This window comes from Sebastes fasciatus, chromosome 1, assembly GCF_043250625.1.
Source record: "Sebastes fasciatus isolate fSebFas1 chromosome 1, fSebFas1.pri, whole genome shotgun sequence".
NCBI lineage: Eukaryota > Metazoa > Chordata > Actinopteri > Perciformes > Sebastidae > Sebastes > Sebastes fasciatus.
The window spans coordinates 14638430-14657967 of record NC_133795.1 but is presented as its reverse complement, the minus strand read 5'-3'; the positions used below and the strand labels follow the sequence as shown (position 1 = coordinate 14657967).

The window sequence follows — 19538 nt, the reverse complement described above, 5'->3', positions numbered from 1 at the left end:
CGTCCCCACTGTTGCAGCCCAAATGCACGACCCACACTCAAATGAATGGGAAGACTAATGCCTGATTTGGTTTGAATGCAGACTTACTGTATGAAGGTCAACACTACAGAACAAGAACTTTTTAACCGGTTGATGCTCAGCCTTAGCTGCTCTGAACCTTGTCTTGTTATTGCCACCTGCCCGCTCTCCTTCATTAATGTGATATTAGCTATTTTTCATGACAAACTCGATTTTCCTCTCGATTTTCTTTATTTTCTGCACTCAGTCATCCTCACACACTTAAACCAGACTTCTGCTGCATTCCTCTTTTTCACAGCCATATCGGTGATCAAATTGCAGATTTATCAGCAGTAACAATACTGGTATTTTAAACAAAAACACATTTGGAATATGGTACAGTACACAATCTGCATCACAACCCTCTCTAATGCCTCCCTACCAATTGAGAAGAAACTGATGTAGGTTTTCAGGAATTCCCAACTGGCCGCAGGAGGAGGCACTGAGGAGCCAGATGGCACAAGCGAGCACCTGAAAGACACCCTGGCACATCCCAGTGGACTGAACCACTGACTGATGTGCTTTGTTGCATTAACCGCAAGGCATTGAGGTGATCATTGTACCTAATAGCAGATAGCTCATGTCAATTTTTCCATCGCTGCTTCCAGGCTCACTGATTTGGTCAGCTAGAAGTATCTAAACAAAGTGGAAAAATGAAAAATGAACCTGGAAAAGGTAACGACATGTTTAAACTGGTAGACATCAGTTTCATCTCAAAAAGCAGCTTCAATTTGTAGTGGATTTCTTCTGTTCTGGTTTCAAAACTCAGATTATTTTTCATAGAACTTGGACTGTAAGACAGACAGTAAGTCACGGTAGTTTACAAGTTATTTCTAATAAAGCATTTTTAGTCGGGGAGAATATCTTTGCAGCCGTTTTAAAACAGAACAAAACTCTGACTGGTGGACTCATTAAAGCTCTGGCCATTCCTCTCCTCTGAACTAAAGTCTGCCTTGGAAACCATCAGTCAAAACAATCTGCAATGAAGCTCCATGCAGCAACATAGAGGAGCTCAGGACCCTTCACAAATCACATCCTATCTACACAGGTTAGATTTGAAATGGTCCAAACGCCACAAACTCTTTTGAATCTCTCCATTTCTTTCAAGAAAAACGGATTTGAAATTTATTCAGAAGTCTGGGACCTGGGTGTTTTCAGAGCTGTACCTACCGATATTTTGTATATTTAAGCTGCAGTGCGTAGAAATGGAGCATATATGATAAAGAAAAAGTTATTTTTATAAAAAAAAAAAAGCATGAGACAGGTAATCTAAAAAATCATGTCCTCCGGTGCTCTTAATGGCATCTGCAAGATTTCACAGACCGGAGGAAAGCAACCAATCAGAGCCGAGCTGGAGCCTTGCCGTCTCTGAGCAGCTGTCAATCACTCGCAAACTCCGGTCAAACTAGGCAGCGCTGATCAAATATGAATCAATATTTTGTTACTGTAATGCCTATTTCTCGCCTCAAATGTTTTCAGAAACATCTTGTAGTGTACTGTTTAGCTGTAAAATGAGAAAGTTTGTGACCCGGCAGCCATGTTGAGATCAGTTGAGGAAATACCAAGCACCGCCCACCGGCCGGAGCAAACTTTGTCATTTTACAGCTAAACAGTACACTACGAGATGTTTCTGAAAACATTTGAGGTAAGACATAGGCATTACAGTAACAGAATATTGATTTATATTTGATCAGCACTGCCTCCGTTGAATGAACAGCCAATAGCAACGCTCTCTCTCTGAACTGACCTGTGATTGGTCAAAGTCTCCCGTCACGGGCTAGATTTTTTAAAGCCTGAAAACAGAGCCATGAGGAGGTTCAGAAGTCTAGTTTTCTCTCAGAACACCTGAATTACAATATGCTCTATGGTTATTATGGAATTTTTGCCCAATGATGCCAAAAATATACCGCCTGCTGCCACTTTAACGTTTAGTACTTTCTGCACTCAGATTGTTGATTTTGGATTCATTTTTAGAGGCCTGAAGAGGGAAAACTATTCAGTCTAGTTTTCTCTCACTTGAATTACAACATGCTGAAAGATTATTATGGAATTTTTGCCAAATGATGCCAAAAACCTTCTTCCTACTGGACGTTTCACAATTCAAAAGATGACTGTTTAATGTGAAAAGAGTTACTTGTAATGAACCCACGGAGAACACTGTTTTATATCTGTGCCTGACCCTCAGCTCTATCTTTTTATTTTACTGCCAGCAACTTTATTATTTTTGTTCAGTCCTACCACTCTAATGAAAAGAGTGGAGCATTTAGAGCCAAAGATCCAGATTGTTCCCTCATGAGTTGGTAGAGACCAAAAGAGAGCTAAAAGTAGGCTGAGTATTGGACATACATATACTCATCAGGTGGCCAGAAACACAACTTCAAATGAATGCTAATATTGTTCCGTGTCTGCTGAATGTGTAGATTGGCAACTGTTTGTTTTATATTAACTTCATGTGTAAATATGTTAATGTTGTGTTCACAGCTTGATGCACTACTCCCAAGTGGACAAAAATAATCAATGATTGCACGCTTAAGTGAATGGCATTATCAGAGAAATTTGGTTAGAATTACTTGACAGAGATCATTTTAATGTTTCAGCTGATGGTGTTTAAACAAACTAATGTTAACTTTAATGCTAGCATTATGTGCACGAGATGATGGATGTGAGCAAGTAAAGCTAATGAGTTAGCAGAGGGTTGTTTTCTTGGTTTTAAACGTCCCTTCTCAGGTAGCAGACAAATTGGAGCTTGTTCCATTGTGCCTTTGTGACAGTAACTTTAGCCAGCTGCTTGGCAAATGTTAGCAGTTCTGTCTGATTTAATCCTCCTCAAGGAATAAGTATTGGCAGTGTGGATACATTTTGAGATTTAGGTTACTGACCTGCAAGCATTGGCTGGTTTGTGTATTTTCTATTGCTGTACTTCTGTCATGACTGACTTCAGGTCTATCTGGCAGGTCGAGATGTTCCAGTGGTTGCAGGTCACTAAATTGGTGAACTAGTGTGATGTTTTTTTTTTTTTTGATTAGCTTAGAGGATTCAAATGCAAAGATGTGTCAGTGTCCTGATTGTTCCATAAAATCAGCATCTTTAAAATTCAACAAATGGATCAACTGACTCTTAAAGGGGAATAATGCACAGAGAGGTTCGAACCTCCCAGCTGTGAAAAATCTGTTTGTTGCTGGGCGGAGAAATCATCTCTAAATCCAACGCAGACCTTGTATGGTACATGTGGTTTTGGCTAAATGACTGAGGAAGCCGTTAGTTTCATTTACAGGCCTGTTTACAAGCGAGTCTAAGACCTCCATCCCTCTCATTAGACACACAGACATTAACACACACACACATACACAGATGCTGATTCTGCTGTCTTGTATTACCTTTACTTTTATTTCACAAAGACATCAACATACAGTGCAGCAAAACGCTTTGCAAAAGAGAGATGGCTCGCCTTTTTTGACGTATGGCAGCAATTAATTTTTGAACACAATTTCAGAAATATTTATGGTCACAAGCTCCAGAAATACTGCAGGAAACACATAATCACACAAAATCTTCTGTTCTTGAGACTAGCAGCTTGAGCCAAAGAATGAGCAATAGACACATTTTTGGTATAAATGCCAAATCTAGCTTTTACTCTCAGATCTTTTTTTTTTTTTTTTTTTAACAATAAGCATGATATCTCACATTGGAGGAATATAAAGGATTTGGTCTGTTTGTAATCCTCCTTGAAATCTGAAGAGTCTGCAGATTTTGTCACATGCTGAAAAGTTTATGACACCATTTCCTGTGGTTTTCCCGTAGTCCCTGCACTGTGCACCACTGGATGATTTTCTCAGCCGATATAACTCAGAGAACAGTGAGTAGTTGTGGTTTTCCTGCTTACCCAGATAACAGTTTCATTAGCTCGCTGACTAAACATCTACTGTAGAGAGGTGGGGGCTGGGCTATGGGAGTAGGTGGTCTCGTGAGCGTGGTTAAAGGTGCAGGAGGTGTGGAGTTCAGGGTCCAGACTGAGTGTCGTATGTGTGAACGATGTGTGTTGCGTGTGAGAGGAAAGTTCGACTGTATCACACATTCCTTATTTAACGGAGTACCAACAGAGTCTCATATGAGAAACATATGCAGCTTACCCAACACAATATGGACACAATGACACACACACACACACACTTCTGTACCATACCGCACCACTACCATCTATCATACCATGAAGCATATGGGCATGGTAAGCTTGCGCTTCCTTTTTATCTAAACGAGTCCATCTGTGTAAACGTCTTCACTCTTTCCAGCCTATAAATTAGCATGCAGTGAAAAACAATGACCTGTGAACTTAAGCTAGATATAAGGTACTTTCATGCCTCTCCTGAAACCATTCCAACCACTATATACTGTACTACAGTACATAGCAATTTTGGATTCATCTGTGAATTCGTTCCTGGCAAAACACTGCTGTGATGAATTACAAAGCACTAATTAGTTTCAGATATAACAATCAAAATGTTGTGGGGGGGGAGCAATATGAAAAAACAAACAATACAAGATGCCTGAACCACATGAAAACAGTTCTGACACATGCTGGGTGTTTATTTGACTAAAAGGCATTAAAAAGCCATGTATTACTTGCAGTTTAAACAGACCAACATTTCAACAGCTGGCTTCATCAAGGTTTCTGACATAAATGTGCTAACAGTGCCAACATAGGATGGGTTCAATTAACCATTCCACACCAACCAACTGTATTATATTATTGCATCCCGTAGACTGTATGAAGATAGACGACGCGTCTCCACTTCCTCCCACTGTACAGAAGTGAAGCCAAAATATCCCGGATACGGGAGCCGCCATCGTGAGATTTTTCGAGCTCCCGCTAGGCCTGGCTCTATCCCTTTTGGTGCCCAAGGCGAAATTCAGATTTCTTTCATTCTTTGTTTATTTGTTAGTTTGTTACCTTAATGCAAAAAATGAGGAAGGGCACCCACCGGCATTATGGCCTATGCCTTAAACCGGCCCTGAGTCCTGCCCACACATCCGCCCAAACCAATCTCAAGCCGAACACGACCCCAGCTTGCTAGCGAGAGAGTATCACTGTCAATCGTGGCATCTCACCCCCTTTTATAGCATCAAATAACTAATTAAAACCAAACTTATCAGAAAAATAAGTGATATGAACTACCTAAAATGACTGAAACCATCTTTTGGAAAAATGTATATGATGTGTTTTTGGACTTTTTTAATCTTGCCCATGTCCCATCTGCTAATATGGAGGGGGCGGGATTTATGACTTATACTGCAGCCAGCCAGCAGGGGGCGATCAAGATGTTTTGGCTTCACTTGAGCTGTCATGTCATCCATCTTTGTATACAGGCTATAGTGCATATCATAGAAAAAACAGGCCTTTTTAATTAATCTTTGAATTAATGTTTGAAGTCCAATCCTGGAAAAATAAGTAAGCAACTTATTCCAAGAATTTTGCCAAGCCGCTCACACACTGAGCTGATGGTAACTGAATCATTGCATCAGTTTGTGTGTAAACAGCGTGTGGGCTGGAGCCTGTCTCAGCTGGATGATGTTTGGTTTAATGCATGATGGATGAGCTTTGATTTGGAACTGTCTACTATCCAGTTGGCTTCCTTCTAGTGACTTGCTTACCAATATGCTGACTTGAGAAAGTGCTTTTCCGTTAGTATGATTTCATGCATGATGTAATGCTTCTCAGTCTCATCAGCTGCCTTTGGGACCCGCAGTCACTGACGGTGGTCTGTGTATGTTGTATTGCATTGATATGATGAACCCATGCACAAAGACACATGGTTTGAACATATTAGGAGTGAGAGTTTATAATTCACAGGTTGTTATTTGATTAACAGAAATATTTTTCATTGGACTTCATAGATAAACAAAGTTCCTTCCGCCTGTCTCACCTGTCTGCACAGTGTCCTATTCTTCGGCAGGTTCTTGGTGGTGTAGCCAACAGCAAAAGCATGATTATTATGATTATCTGCGGTAGATAAAATAAGCAGTGAAGGGAGCCTATCAGTGTCCCGAGCTTGTTTGCACTTTTCTTCTACATTCATACTCTAAATCCCTCCGTCCTATAAACACCATGCATTGTTTTAAGTGAATAACAAAAGTTTATTCAAGACCAATGCAATAATAATGTAATTTGTGAAATCATAAAATGATTTATGAGACAATAAATTAGCATTTGCATAAAACCTTTTCTAGGGCAAACAGAGACTGCTAACATTTCTGAGGATGAGCATCCAAAGCTGTGGATTTTGGCTTTACTTAAGAGAGGAGAAAGTGGGTGCGGCCCTCAGAATTTAGGTATGTATACACAGCGTGTACAGGATGCTGTATCATCTGTTTGCAGCAATGCAACACATTAGAAAGTCATCTGTAAATGTTGGGAACAATATTCCTCTGGGAACATTTCTGTCTGAAGCTCATGCACTGTCTCTTTTAAACCGAACAGTTTCTATCATCCAGATTTCTCTGTTGATGACAGAACAGGCGGTTCCTGGAACGTTCTTAGATTATTATACACACTAGGTCATTTTGGGCTACAGCCTGAGCCTGCCTCGCTCTCTCCATCAGCTTGGAAAACATCTGCTGCAGTATGTAATAGTAGTGAGGACTGCTGCTTAAATATTTCCTACAGTACAAGCAGGTTCTGTGCCCTATAAAAGTCTCTCTTCTTGAATCAACAGGTTGAATCCAGCCCTGAACAACACTAACATCCAGCCGTCTCTGGGCAGTCTCTCTGAACGCTGCAGACCAAACGGTTACATTCCACAGACCACGTGACTCTTTTCACATCCCAAACCAAAGCACACAGTTTTATCCTCAAAGGTTAGCTATTAAATTCAGTAAGATTCATGAGTTGATGCAGCCCGTTCTCATTCCCAGGGCGTCAATTACCGACGCTTTGTCACGGCCGTTAAACGCTGTGGGAAAGTGTTGTGGTGACGTTGTTTAAAGAGCGAAAAGACACACTGGGTGGTAGGGAGGGGAGGTGGATGGGTCCAACAAAAACAGGGCTTTCATCCAGGAGACCGCTGTTCTGTGTCCAGTGCGTCACGTCACAATCAGCTGTTTGTTCATGTCCTGTGTTCACAACGTTCAGTGTCATTTTCACTGTACAAACGTAGTCGTTTTAAGGCCAACCATGATGTTTTTTTTCCTAAACCTAACTAAGTGGTTTTGTTGCCTAAACCTAAGCAAATGTTTTGTTTAATTCACAACATTAAGCACGTGTTTACTTCAACCGAAAAGTGACGCCAATGGGTCTGACGAAGCATCTCTTTGACTAGTTGGGATGAGAATGTGTTGGTTGATGGGCACGGGCTGCACAAGGAAGCACCATATTACATGTTGTCAACACAGGGTGCTAGACATAAACGTCAGACAGAAAACCTGAGACAATAAACACTCTTTAAAGGTGTAATGGTGGCTTGTTTCCTGTGACAATTAGAAAGTGAAAGTTAAGGTGAGTTTAAATTAATCAGTTGAAAGATTCAGGCAAGTATGATTACCTCCGCCAAGGCCAAAGGCCCTGGAAGGAGGTAATGTTTTCACTGGCGTTGGCTTGTTGGTTTGTTTGTTGATTTTTTCCGTTTGGAGGATATCTCCAAAAGTCCGCGATGGATTTGAACGAAATTTTGGAGGGGTGAGGTGTGGCACAATGAATAATCCATGATTTTGGTGGCGATCTGGATCATGATCCGGCTTCGGGAATTCTTTTTAATAACGACGTACATGAAACCTTCCCTAGCTCTCCGAGTGCTATTCTAGTTTTGTTTTCAGACAGCAAAATTAAAAAGTATTGCACAGCTTTTTGAGAAGTAAGACAAGAAAAACAGGCGACGCTCATCGAGTCAAAGCTCACTGGTCAATATAGAGTATGCGGTGGACATTGTGTCTTTCTGTCTAAAACTTCGGACAGCTCAGGCAAATTTTAACTTGCATCATGATAATGTTGATAATATGAAAAAAAATAAAAAAATAAAAATAAAAGTTAATAAAGTTCTCCTATTCCTTCTGTGTCAGAATAACTTTTTCTCCTTCCATTCTGCGAAGGTAAATCTAAAAGTCACTTTACATATAGCTCTGGCTTTTAAAGCCCCGGTAGTAGGCACGTTCATAAATCTATCCATGGACTCTGGTATAACTGCTGGACTTTTATAGTTTGTCTCCCATGTTTCTAATCTCTTCAGTATATTGTGTCGATTGACACAAAACGTATAGCAGAACAATTCATGCACAGATTTGTCAGTTGTAATCAGTCAGTCACTGATTAACACATGTCTATAGACTCAAATCAATTTCTTATAATACTACATTGTTGATTAATGATTTTATTTGTAGAACAGTGTCATAAATGGCTGTTGTTTTGGATACTGGTATCTCAGATTATACAGAAATGTATCTCCGTTGTAATTTACAACTCCGAAACAAACTAAAAACTTTGGCTGTCCTTTTTCTCTACGAGCAGTTAGGTAGAGGTGGAGGAGCCGGTCATGGCACACCGGCACGGAGAAAATGTGCCTGGCTCCGAGTGTTAAGCTTGATCTGTGCACCGAGTTGCCCGGGGTCCCTAGTGTTCAGCTCAACTTCCTCCAGAAGGCACTGGCCCCACTGGCCCCACTGGCCCCACTGGCCCGGCCCATAATCCAGCCCGGCCCATAATCCAGCCATGAGAGTGACTTAACTGAGTTTATCAGATCAGACAACAAAATTACACCTGCAGTTTATTTGGGCGTATAATGCGTCCACCATCTGTTGGCCTGGATAATGAAGTAAATTGCCACAATCATGTCCTAATAATTCATTAAAATAGTGGGACTGGTGTTTCTCTGTCTCGCACTAATGTGACACAGGCACACACTGTATTGCTTCGCTTGTTGTTTGGGTTCCCATTTTGCGCTTTCATTAAATGGCGTGTCCCATTTATTTGTTGGCGATCTCTATAGAGCCAGCACTGCAGCCACAGACCAGGCCTGTCACATTTAGTGTCAGCGCAAAGCCAGACAGTAGCCAGATACCAACAATTTGTGGCAGACCGCCTCATTGAGAGAATCATCTTTGCTTTAATTTCCGGTTTATTAAATTAAAATTTTGTATATGCACTGCACTGTTCTAAATACATTTCTGATGATAGGCCATATTAGGGATGTGATATATAAAACATTAAACCAAATCATGAGACGCTTGCTGTTAATGAGCAGCTATTTCCAATGATGTCATCCCGGCAGCTAGCACTAAATAAAAACTTTTACAGAGAAATGAGGTCACTTTAGTTGATCAGAGGAGCTGAGTCATTAAATAGGATTCTTGAACCTTCTCTTAAATGGTAGCAGAGAAGATGAGAAAGCAGTGACCCAAAAAGTGACGTATTTGTTAAATAACTACCCATTTCCCTCTGTGTCCCATCCATTGATGTAACCTTAACCTCTCCTTGTTGGGACCAGTCTCTGGGCCAGATGTTTGGCCCTGCTGAGCTCAATAATCCAAAGTTGGTGACTGAGTGAGGAGGAGACAGGAGCACAGTCGGGAGAATTGATAAAAAAGAAAGTGAGGGAAAGTGGGAGAAGGAGGCACATGCATGTTCATGTGTGTTTGAAACGGTTCCCCACATATGTTCGCCTCATTATCCTTCGGCTGCAGCTCACTCTACAGGAATGCAGGACAGCAAACACATGTCCACCTCCTAGCCCCCAGTGACACATAAACACACACACACACACACATAGAGGCTGTACACTTTGTTAATCACACAGCTCCACTTCCTGAAAGACCCTCCACAACACCCCATGCTTCAGCTGGAAGTCTGCAATCAGACTGTTTGAGTTTACTGGTGCTGGAAGAAAGAAAAAAAAACCTCAGGGATATTGAACTGACACAGAAAAGATGCCGTTGAGTCGGTGGAGGGATGCTGCTAATGAAAAGCACATGACTGGATCCGAGTGCAGTCATCTCAACAATAGCGGGGTGGGTGGGAGACCGAGGAGAGATTGGGTATTCCCCCTATAACAGAGGTTCAGTGTTCACAGCAATGTACTGATATAGAAACACATGTGTGTATACACACAAATATGCAAACTTGCCCATGCACCCAAACACTCTTCATGCTATGCTGCAACAGAACAAAAATAATAACAAACTGTGACACGGCTCAGACAAATGAAAGAGCCCGCGGTCTTCCAGCAGGAATTAAGATTAAACCTCAGTGGCCCTGAGCCGAGCAGAGAGGGAGAAAGAACCACTGTGACCTTCAGAGGGAAAACAGCCAGGGAACAAACCCAACAGGCAGGCTTGTCCACCAAAGGAGAGAGAGAGAGAGAGAGAGAGAGAGAGAGGAGGAGAGAGGGAGGGGAGGATTAGGGACGGAGAGAAACAGAGGAAGAGGGAGAGAGAGAGGGAGGGGAAGGAAAAGAGTGAGAGAGGCAGAAAGAAGAAAAGACACAAAACTTGTGACTTGACAAAAGAGGGCAGGTACCAGAGGCAGGTAAGAAACTTTATTTGTTGTCTCCAAGGGGGGTGCTGTTTTAGATGGGACATTATCAATAAGATAAGAAAGCAGGCAGGAGTGTGTTTGTGTGTGAAAGGCAGATCAGTGTGTGGGTTTGTGGATTTAAGGGGGGGCATCCTGGCACGGGCACAGCTGAGCCATGCTGGTGTGTTTCTATAGAAACACTGTGCCTTACAAAGTGGTACTCTGACCTCCAGGGAGCCGCAGCGCACCTCGACTCTACTGCTTCTCTCCACTTCTGCACACTCACCTTGATTTTTCTTTTCCGTCAGTGTGAGGGCAGCAGCTGCTGCAGGAAAGTTAGATTATGAAGAGAGTGAAGAAAGTCATAGGAAAACTCACTGTTGCTCTCTTTGGCTGGTGGAGAGGAATCTTTATTTTTGCAGCTCATCAGATGGATCCTCAATTTCAGGAATTTGTTTTTGTTTTGTTTTTTGCTTAAATTCATTTGACTTACTCTGCAGTGGAGTTGTAATTTAAACCACTTGTCTTTAATATTTCTGGATTGATGCTAACTGAAGTCCAAAATAAAACTGAAAAGGAATCTCAGGCATGCACCTTTAGTTTCCAAAATCGCAGCCTGTGTTGAATCACTGTGTTGTTTGAGGGTTGAACTTTTTTTTTTTAAATCCCTCAGTGAAGAGTGTGAAGAATGTAAAAACAACGGGCGAGCTTAGTGGAGCTGGCTGATGTTCAGGACAAAGAAGCAGTGATGACAGTCGAACAGACTGAAGTCTGAAGTCTAGATTTCTGTTTTACTGCTCTCAATTAACTTTTAATTTTGTATTAGTTTATTAACAAATCAATCAGTTTTTTTTGCCAGTGCACCTTCTAACTCCTTCACCCCACATCCAGATTGTATGTAGATGTAGATCCAACCGTTGCACAGCCGCTGCAGGACTGCCCCACCCACATAAGGAAATGTTTTGGCACTAATGCAGAGTATCTGCTGCTCAGGGTTTCTAAAGGAGGGCAAATACTTCTGTAACTGTAACATTTCCAGTGCATGTATAACAAGCAACTTTAACATTAAATCCATCTTTAAGTAACACAACTGCCCATACCTAAGTTTTAGATACCTAGAAAGGAGTCATAATAACAGTCAGAAGATGCAATTTTTATGACGTCACTTATATCCTCAATTATGTAATGTGGAGATTTTTGTAATTGCGTTGATTAACCACAGATATCTGAGTCAGATCCCTGGATTCAGATGCGCGTGACGTGGCTCTTACTCAAGGCTTCTTTTAGTGGTCTTACAAAATATGTGCAGTTAAAGGAATGACGGTGCCTGTTCTGCCAACAAAAGAACAAAATATAATTGGAAAGAGCTCATCATTTGTGGTAACAAAGAGCTTTGTTTGACAGCGATTCGACAATGAGAATGAGAATGTTTGTTTTTTTATATCTCCTAATACATGTGGACATCTCAAGGGGATTTTCACATAGTGTTACTCAAATAGTATTAAGATGTAAAGACCTCTAAATTGTGAAAAATACTGCACTGTGACTGATAATAATAATAATATCTTGGTCTTAGATGTTAAAAAGGAAAATCAATCTTCAATTATGAGAAAGTAAATATTTTTAATGATATGTTCATTTTGAGTTAGTCTTAATGTTGTTGGTTAGAGGTTCAAAATACATTGTTGTTGCCCCTGGAAACAGCAATTGAGAAAACATTCCCACCTATAGGTCCATTCAGTAGCTGTTCTGGAGCTTTCAGCCATATCACATGAGTTTCATCAGCATATGGAGTTTGCCAATTTGTCATGGTAATCGAGATTCAAGTCCCTGACAGCTGTTTTGTACAAATGGAAATGTAAAATTGTGATTTTGCATTTCCATGACAACTGCACAAACATCTGCTACACAGCTGTCACATAATCAAAAGCTCCAGGACACTAAATGGACCTTTGTGTGTGTTACTTGGTGTTTTTAAAAAGGAGGATCCAACTAAATGTCACAATATTTTGGGGAGTTTTAAAGTGAAATGGTGACAATGATCTATGATGGTTAGGGTTAAATGAATAACACTCATCTGTGAATCTGGTCCATGTATGATGATCCACAGGGATCTCTGACCCACTGGAGTTCTCATACTGATCAGATTTGCTTATCGAGGTCACAAATTCAATGAGTCAGCCATCTCTGACCTTGAGTCTTTAGTTGTTTGCCTGACTACTGATCATGGCGACGGCACCAGGAGAGGAAGGAGAGCTGGTTCTTGTTTTGAACGAGGGGCTGGGAGGCTCTGGGTGGCTGAGAGGGAAAAGGAAGGGCAGTGCCGGGGAACACCGTCAGGGAAAAGTTCCCATTTGTTTTTCCAGGCAGGACAGATTATGGCTCCATGCCTCATTCCTGCCCCGTGATTCATACTGGATGTGATGTTTATCAAATTGGCCAGAGGCATGCCTGACTGGAGCAAAGTGATTGGAAACTAATGGTGCAATTGTGCCGAAGCATTCTGTATTTTGACAGCTGTGTGGTGATTATTTACTGCAGCAGGCTCATGCTGATGAGGTACAATGCAACGTGTAAAGAAACAAGTGCACACATACAGACGTTCTGAATAATGTAAAAGTTCAGGATTAAGAGGATATCGCTTCATTTTGAGGGGTGAATTTTATCTCCAGGGTAAATACTGATGCTAAGTCAAACATCTGTGTGTCAGTCGCTCAGTCTGAGGACATGGAGGTTATTAAATTGTATACACACACACACAAGAGGTCAATTTAAGTTGCACACATCTGTCTGACATATTTTTTAAAAAGTCATCAAGCACAGTACACAACTGAAATCAGAGTTCACATTTAGTCGTGTCTTGCTTAAAACCTAACTATATACTTGTAGATTTACATCTGCTTGCAACACTTTTGCATTTATAATGGTTTAAAAGATCCATATTGATTCCGTTAAAGTCTCGTTGTGATATAGCCCCGTTTCCTTTTGGCCTCTCCAGGGTCAAAGAGTCTTAACCTCCCAGACCTGCAGTTTTTATCCTCCACAACTTTCCCTCTAGTCCTTTGGACCAGTCCTGACAATAGAGCCTTTATCCCTAAACCTTTCCTTCCCTCTCCCTCATAAGAACTAATTTCCTGTAGGAGTATCTGCCCCTCCTCTCTTGGATTTGATCAAATTAAACAAATCACTGCCTCCTTTTCTTGCTCACTCTCTTTCACATGTATTACCAAACCCCATCGTAACATTTATTTAAACAACAAATAACATATCAATTTATGTTACTTGACATTATGACAATAACTTATGGATTCACAGCATTGATTCACACCGGAAAGGTTGTATGAAAACTTGAGTTACTCTCTTAGCGCAATTTTTTTACTTATTATCATCTCAACAGGACACTGAAGTCATGAATAGCAACATTTCCACTTATGTAAGAGCATCAGGCAGCAGTATTTGCAGTAAAAGTTTCAGCAGCAGACTGCTGATCTCCTTGGTTTACAGTCTCTGTGTTTTCATGGCTAAGATCCAAAAGAAACATGCTTTATGTTTGTCTATACTATTTGGCCAGTTCAAACCAGCTTTCAAAATAGGACCAAGCTAAAGGGAAATGCAATCCTTAGAGTTTTCTGTGTAACCAGAGATCTGCTCTGAGCCTCTAATGCCTGCTAATCAAGGAAGCAGGTTTGTACACACACGAGAGGCAGCGCTGCTCCAGAGCCCCCACACAGCGCAACAAACACAAAAAGCACCAAAACATGATGTTAAACTTTCTGTGTGGGTGGGATGAGCTGTTGGTTAACCAGCAGAACCAAAATGACAGGTTGTGTGTTGTGCGGAGGCATCTTCTCTCTCTTATCCCATATAACTGTACCAGTCTACAAATCAACTATGTTTTGTTGTCTGTCACAGGACGATGAAGGCCGGCGCGGGACTCTTCTCTGCATTGGCTCTGTTCCTCCTGATGGGGGCAGTGTTCACCGAGAGACCACCTCGGCCAAGGAAGCCCACCAAGCGCCCAGCCGCCACCAGGAAGCCTTCTGTCGCCCAGCCTGCTAGACCGGCAGAGCCAGAGCCCCAGGAGCCGACAGACTTCCCCCCACCCATCATTGGCCCACCCTCAATGATCTTCCCTGACTGCCCCCGAGAGTGTTTATGCACCCCGAACTACCCCAATGCTCTCAACTGTGAGAACCGGAACATCCGTGTGATCCCGGTCATCCCACTTAGAACCCACTACTTGTACCTGCAGAACAACTACATCAGAGAAGTGACGGCAGAGGCGTTCATCAACGCCACTGAGATCCGCTGGGTCAACTTGGCCAATAACCGCATTCATCGAATAGACAAAAAGGTCAGAAAGTTTCCTCAATGAATATTCATGATTTAAAAATGATATAAAAACCATCTAAAATATGTCTCTATCTCTTGTGCAGGTGTTTGAGAAGATCCCAGCTCTGCTGTACCTCTATGCACAGCGTAACCACCTGAAAGAGGTCCCTTCCGGACTCCCAGCAAGCCTAGAACAGCTCCGCCTTGGTAGGAATCGTATTTCTAAGATTCCTGCTGGTGCCTTCAACAAGATGGGGAACCTGACACTGCTCGACCTGTATTTCAACCAGGTAAACCTCAGTTTGAAAGTACCTTTGTGAGCATTTACTACACTGTGCTGTTTAGGTATGTGCAAGGTCAACGATGACCTCTCTTTCAGCTGAGTGACAGTGACCTGGAAAAGAACACATTCAAGGACCTGAAGAGCCTCATGCAGCTCAATCTGGCTCACAACGCCCTGAAAAAGATGCCTGCTGGCGTACCCAATGGCCTCATACAACTGTTCCTGGACAAGAACCGTATAAATGACGTCCCAAAGCAAGTATACAGTGCCCACGTTGTCACATATAGCTGATGAACACACATGCATACACGCACTGCAAACGCTGGTTGGATCAAATTTTATAGTTGTTCTTCTCATCGTTGCTCAGAGACTACTTCAAAGGCTTCACCCACCTGGCGTTTGTGAGGCTGAACTACAACCAGCTGAGTGATAAAGGAGTTCCCAAGTATGTGTTCAACATATCCACCCTACTGGACCTGCAGCTGGCCCACAACCAGCTCACTTCTGTTCCTCTCTTCAATGGCCACCTGGAGCAGCTGCACCTCAACCACAACACCATTGAGAGTAAGTTATCTCAGCAGCAAACTGCACCATCTTCTTGTGGGGGCTTTATTTTGCCTTTATTAGTAGGCTACAATTGGAGATTGGTTGTGCCTAGAGGGTAACCAACAAATTGCTAAATCTGGCAAAAACTTGCAAAAACTCTTGCGAGACTCGCTGCCTGTACTAATCTTAACCATTCAAGATCAATGCCTAACCTTAACCATCTCCCGAGAGTCTCCCAACTCGTGGGTTACTTTCTAGACACACCCCTGGAGATGGATGGGAAAGGGGGAGAAAGAGTAGGGATGACATGCAGCAAAGCAAAAGACTCAGCCTTTGTGGATTTGTGAGAGGAAACAGAAAAGTGTAATACTGATAATATACTAATCAGATAATACATGTCAACAAGACTCATCTTTAAAGGCATTTAGTGTAGTTAAAGCTGCACTAATCAATATTTTTATAAGGACAATGGATCAAATGACATGCAATGTAAAAAGCTCATACGAGGCCTCAGAGAATTATCACACGCTCTGTGGAGCGTTTTGGCATATTTCAGCTCATTGTTTTGGTTTTACGGGCCACACCCCTTACTGTTTTGATTCACTCTCACCGCTTTCATCATCATTCAAGTGGCAACAGGCAGCTGTTTTAGACCTACTGTACACTATCCGCCCGGCACCAAAAAGCCAGCAGACCAAGTTAGCGGCTAGCTGTTGACAGTGGAGCATTTAGCAGCGAAAGGGGTTGGTGGAAACAATTCAGGACTTGACATAATAGACTTACATTTGGCAGGTCATCAGAAACCAAACCCCCAATGAATGCTAATGCTATTGGGCTATTGTGTCTGCCGATGTGTAAATAAATAGGCAACATTTTGCATTAATATTAAGGTCAATCTTGTGTTGACAACTCGCTCTGCTGCCCCCCGGTGGTCATATATAAATAAATGCAGCTTTAATGTTGTAATAAAGTCCCTGCACACCCCCACAGATTTGTGTTTACTTACTTCCCTTTCCCTTTCCTTAATTAAATAGAATGATAATGGTGTACGTTGTACGGCCCTAACAGGTGAAACAAAGCTGACAGGAGTGTGAGTGAGGTCTTGTTGACTATCAACAAGTTTTTTCTGACAACATATAATCAAATTACCACTACGAAAGGATATCAAGCTCTGATTAACATCAAAATTAAAGCAGCAGTGGGTAGAAATGGAGCAAATATGATTAATATGATTATTCACAGGCCAAAGGAAAACAACCAATCAGAGCTGATCTGGAGTCTGCTGTCTCTGAGCAGCTGTCAATCATTCACTATTTTTCTATGGAATTGGAGACTAAAAATAGAGTGAATATTTTACTTACATTTCTCAGTAGGCCAGAAACATGATTTTAAAATGAATGCTAATGTGTCTCAATGTCTGATAAATGTGTACAAGTGTAGACAAGTGTTTGTTTATCCGTCGGTTTATTTGAATTTTCTAACTTTACCTGGAGCTGAGTCATTTGATAGTAATTTGTGCAGCTGTGCTTGACATGTGCTTGTACACAGTTTGTTTTTTTGTTTGTAAACGAGCACTTTACTTAGGTAAATCTGTCGAAACATGATGAATGTATGATGACCATGAGCTGACACACTATTGTAAACTGTTTCAACAGATTGTTTACAGTCAAAATGAAGACAAGCGAAGTAAAATGTAATTCCATAAAATCCACCACATAGTGACAAAACTCCATTGATCTCAGCATGTCATACTATTTAGAAGTAAGATGGACACCAGCACTAAGATTTAGATCTTGGCACAGACTAGTTCATGTTTACTTTCCTATTTGAGCCAGAAAAAATAGCTTTTCCTGCAACTCCTTTCAGAGTATTTCCGTGTCGAGGCTAAATCTGAACAAGCTTTTGTTGACTAGGCCGCAAAATTTTGCCTCAGGCTCGCAGAGTCAATAACAGGTTTTAAATCACACTTCAGAAGAGAAACTTAATGTGAGCCTTTCCTTAATAATTGCCTTTTATTCATTGCACCATGTTGTCTTGTCTGTAATTTATTTAATTAAATTAAATAAATCTAATTTGTTTTATTATTGTTATTCTGCATGACCCAATTTGTTTGCTTAACTGATTTATGTATTTTTGTGCCTCTCGTTTTAAAGCACTTTGAACTCGCTAAACAAATTTACAAGATTACATGATTAGTGTTATGGACAAGTAAAATAATTATTTCCAGTCAGCAGATTTTTTTTCTTTTTTAAGGAAATAATCATCTTATTCGAATACTAAACGTTCACAACTGTGTGTTTTCCCGGCAGGCATCAATGGCACCCAGATCTGTCCGTACAGCCTGGAGGCCGACCTGAGTGATCTCAGTCTAGTGCCCAAACTAAGGTACGTCACATGATGTCACAACTTGGCACTCAATGCAAACTGCTAGAGTGGCACCCCTTTGACAGGAAATAAGTAGGTAAACAAAGTAATTATGTCCTTAACAAATGAGTTTTAAAAAGCATTGTGATGTCACGTTAAGGTACCTGCGTTTGGACGGAAATCACCTGAGCCCCCCCATTCCTCTGGATGTCATCATGTGCTTCAGAAACCTGCACGCTATTGTGATTTAGGAGAACCATGCGTAAAGGCCTGAGGTTATGCATGCACGCACACACGCACACAAACCACACACATGCAGTATACACACACACAAATATGCACAGTCACTGTGTGCAAACTGAAGTAAAGGCAAAGCATGCTCAGAGAGAGACGAGGTATATCCAACCGTACGTACTGTGGAGCTGCGTTATTGAAAGAGGGACAAATAAATGAAAAAACTGTAAAGCTTTAGTTTGACTTTCATTGTTGCCAGATGTTACATTTTATCAGTCGTTTTTTGTTTATAGAAATACATTGCAAAAAAAACCTAGAATGAGTAAAGACTGAAAATACAGGTACATTGACAGACATGCTACACTTCTGGAGGGTAGTTATGTTCACTAGCAGATGTGACCAGAGTAGAGCTGCCACCAAGGACAACAAACAGACCTGCAGTGGATGTCAGAAGAACCCCTTTAAAACATAACTACCATGTAGTTGAAACTGTCCCAAATGTGCCTGTGATTTTCAAGGTACTCCATGTAAAAATGTCATTTTATTCTTTTTATTCTTAGTCTTCTGTATATTATTCTTCTGTATAAAGAAGCTTTGTACAAATAATGGAAAATAAACCTTTTTTTCTTTGATCATTTGATCGTGTTTTTTTTTTTAGATTTTCTAACCACCCTCCCTTCTAGTATTACGCTGCTCTGATAACTCTCCTGTTACAGTTATTTTTGGGGAAATTGGGTGTGCAAAACTGAGGAAAGTCAAATTCTGTTTTAGAGTGGGATTTTTTTAAAGATACCTTGTGGAGTTTTGGACCAATATATGTTTTACAAGTAGTACTAGACATGGATGTAAACACAATACACACAATGAGTTTTGGTGAAAAACACTGAATGTAAACATAACTTAAATTTTTTGCTTTAAAACAAAATGTATCTATGATTTGTGTGAAATAGATAAATAAATTAAATGATTAACTTGTGTGTGTATATGTATGTATATATATATACTGTATATATATATATATATGTATATATATATATACATATATATGTATATATATATATATGTATATGTGTGTATATATATATATATATATACTATATGTGTATATATATGTGTGTATATATATATGTGTATATATATATATGTGACAGGCAAGAATAATGCAGATAGGTGATGCAGATCCTTGTGTGTGTGGGTTGATTGTGCGTTGATCTGTTGGTAATGCCT

At 40.9% G+C, this 19538-nt stretch overlaps 1 protein-coding gene across 2 annotated transcripts; it reads left to right on the top strand.

Annotated features, from left to right (window-relative positions):
* The first annotated feature begins 3845 nt into the window (after positions 1-3845).
* Positions 3846-18943, top strand: prelp (proline/arginine-rich end leucine-rich repeat protein). Of its 2 annotated transcripts, none has more exons than XM_074631533.1 (7): positions 3846-3913; positions 14465-14906; positions 14989-15174; positions 15264-15421; positions 15535-15731; positions 18023-18098; positions 18238-18943. In XM_074631533.1, exons 2-7 carry the CDS (start codon positions 14469-14471, stop codon positions 18326-18328), a joined length of 1146 nt encoding a protein of 381 aa, XP_074487634.1. In that variant the 5' UTR covers positions 3846-3913; positions 14465-14468; the 3' UTR covers positions 18329-18943. The 2 variants fall into 2 exon arrangements, with proteins under 2 accessions (XP_074487634.1, XP_074487624.1); XM_074631523.1 differs by lacking the exon at positions 3846-3913 and adding an exon at positions 10406-10564.
* The last annotated feature ends 595 nt before the right edge of the window (positions 18944-19538 follow it).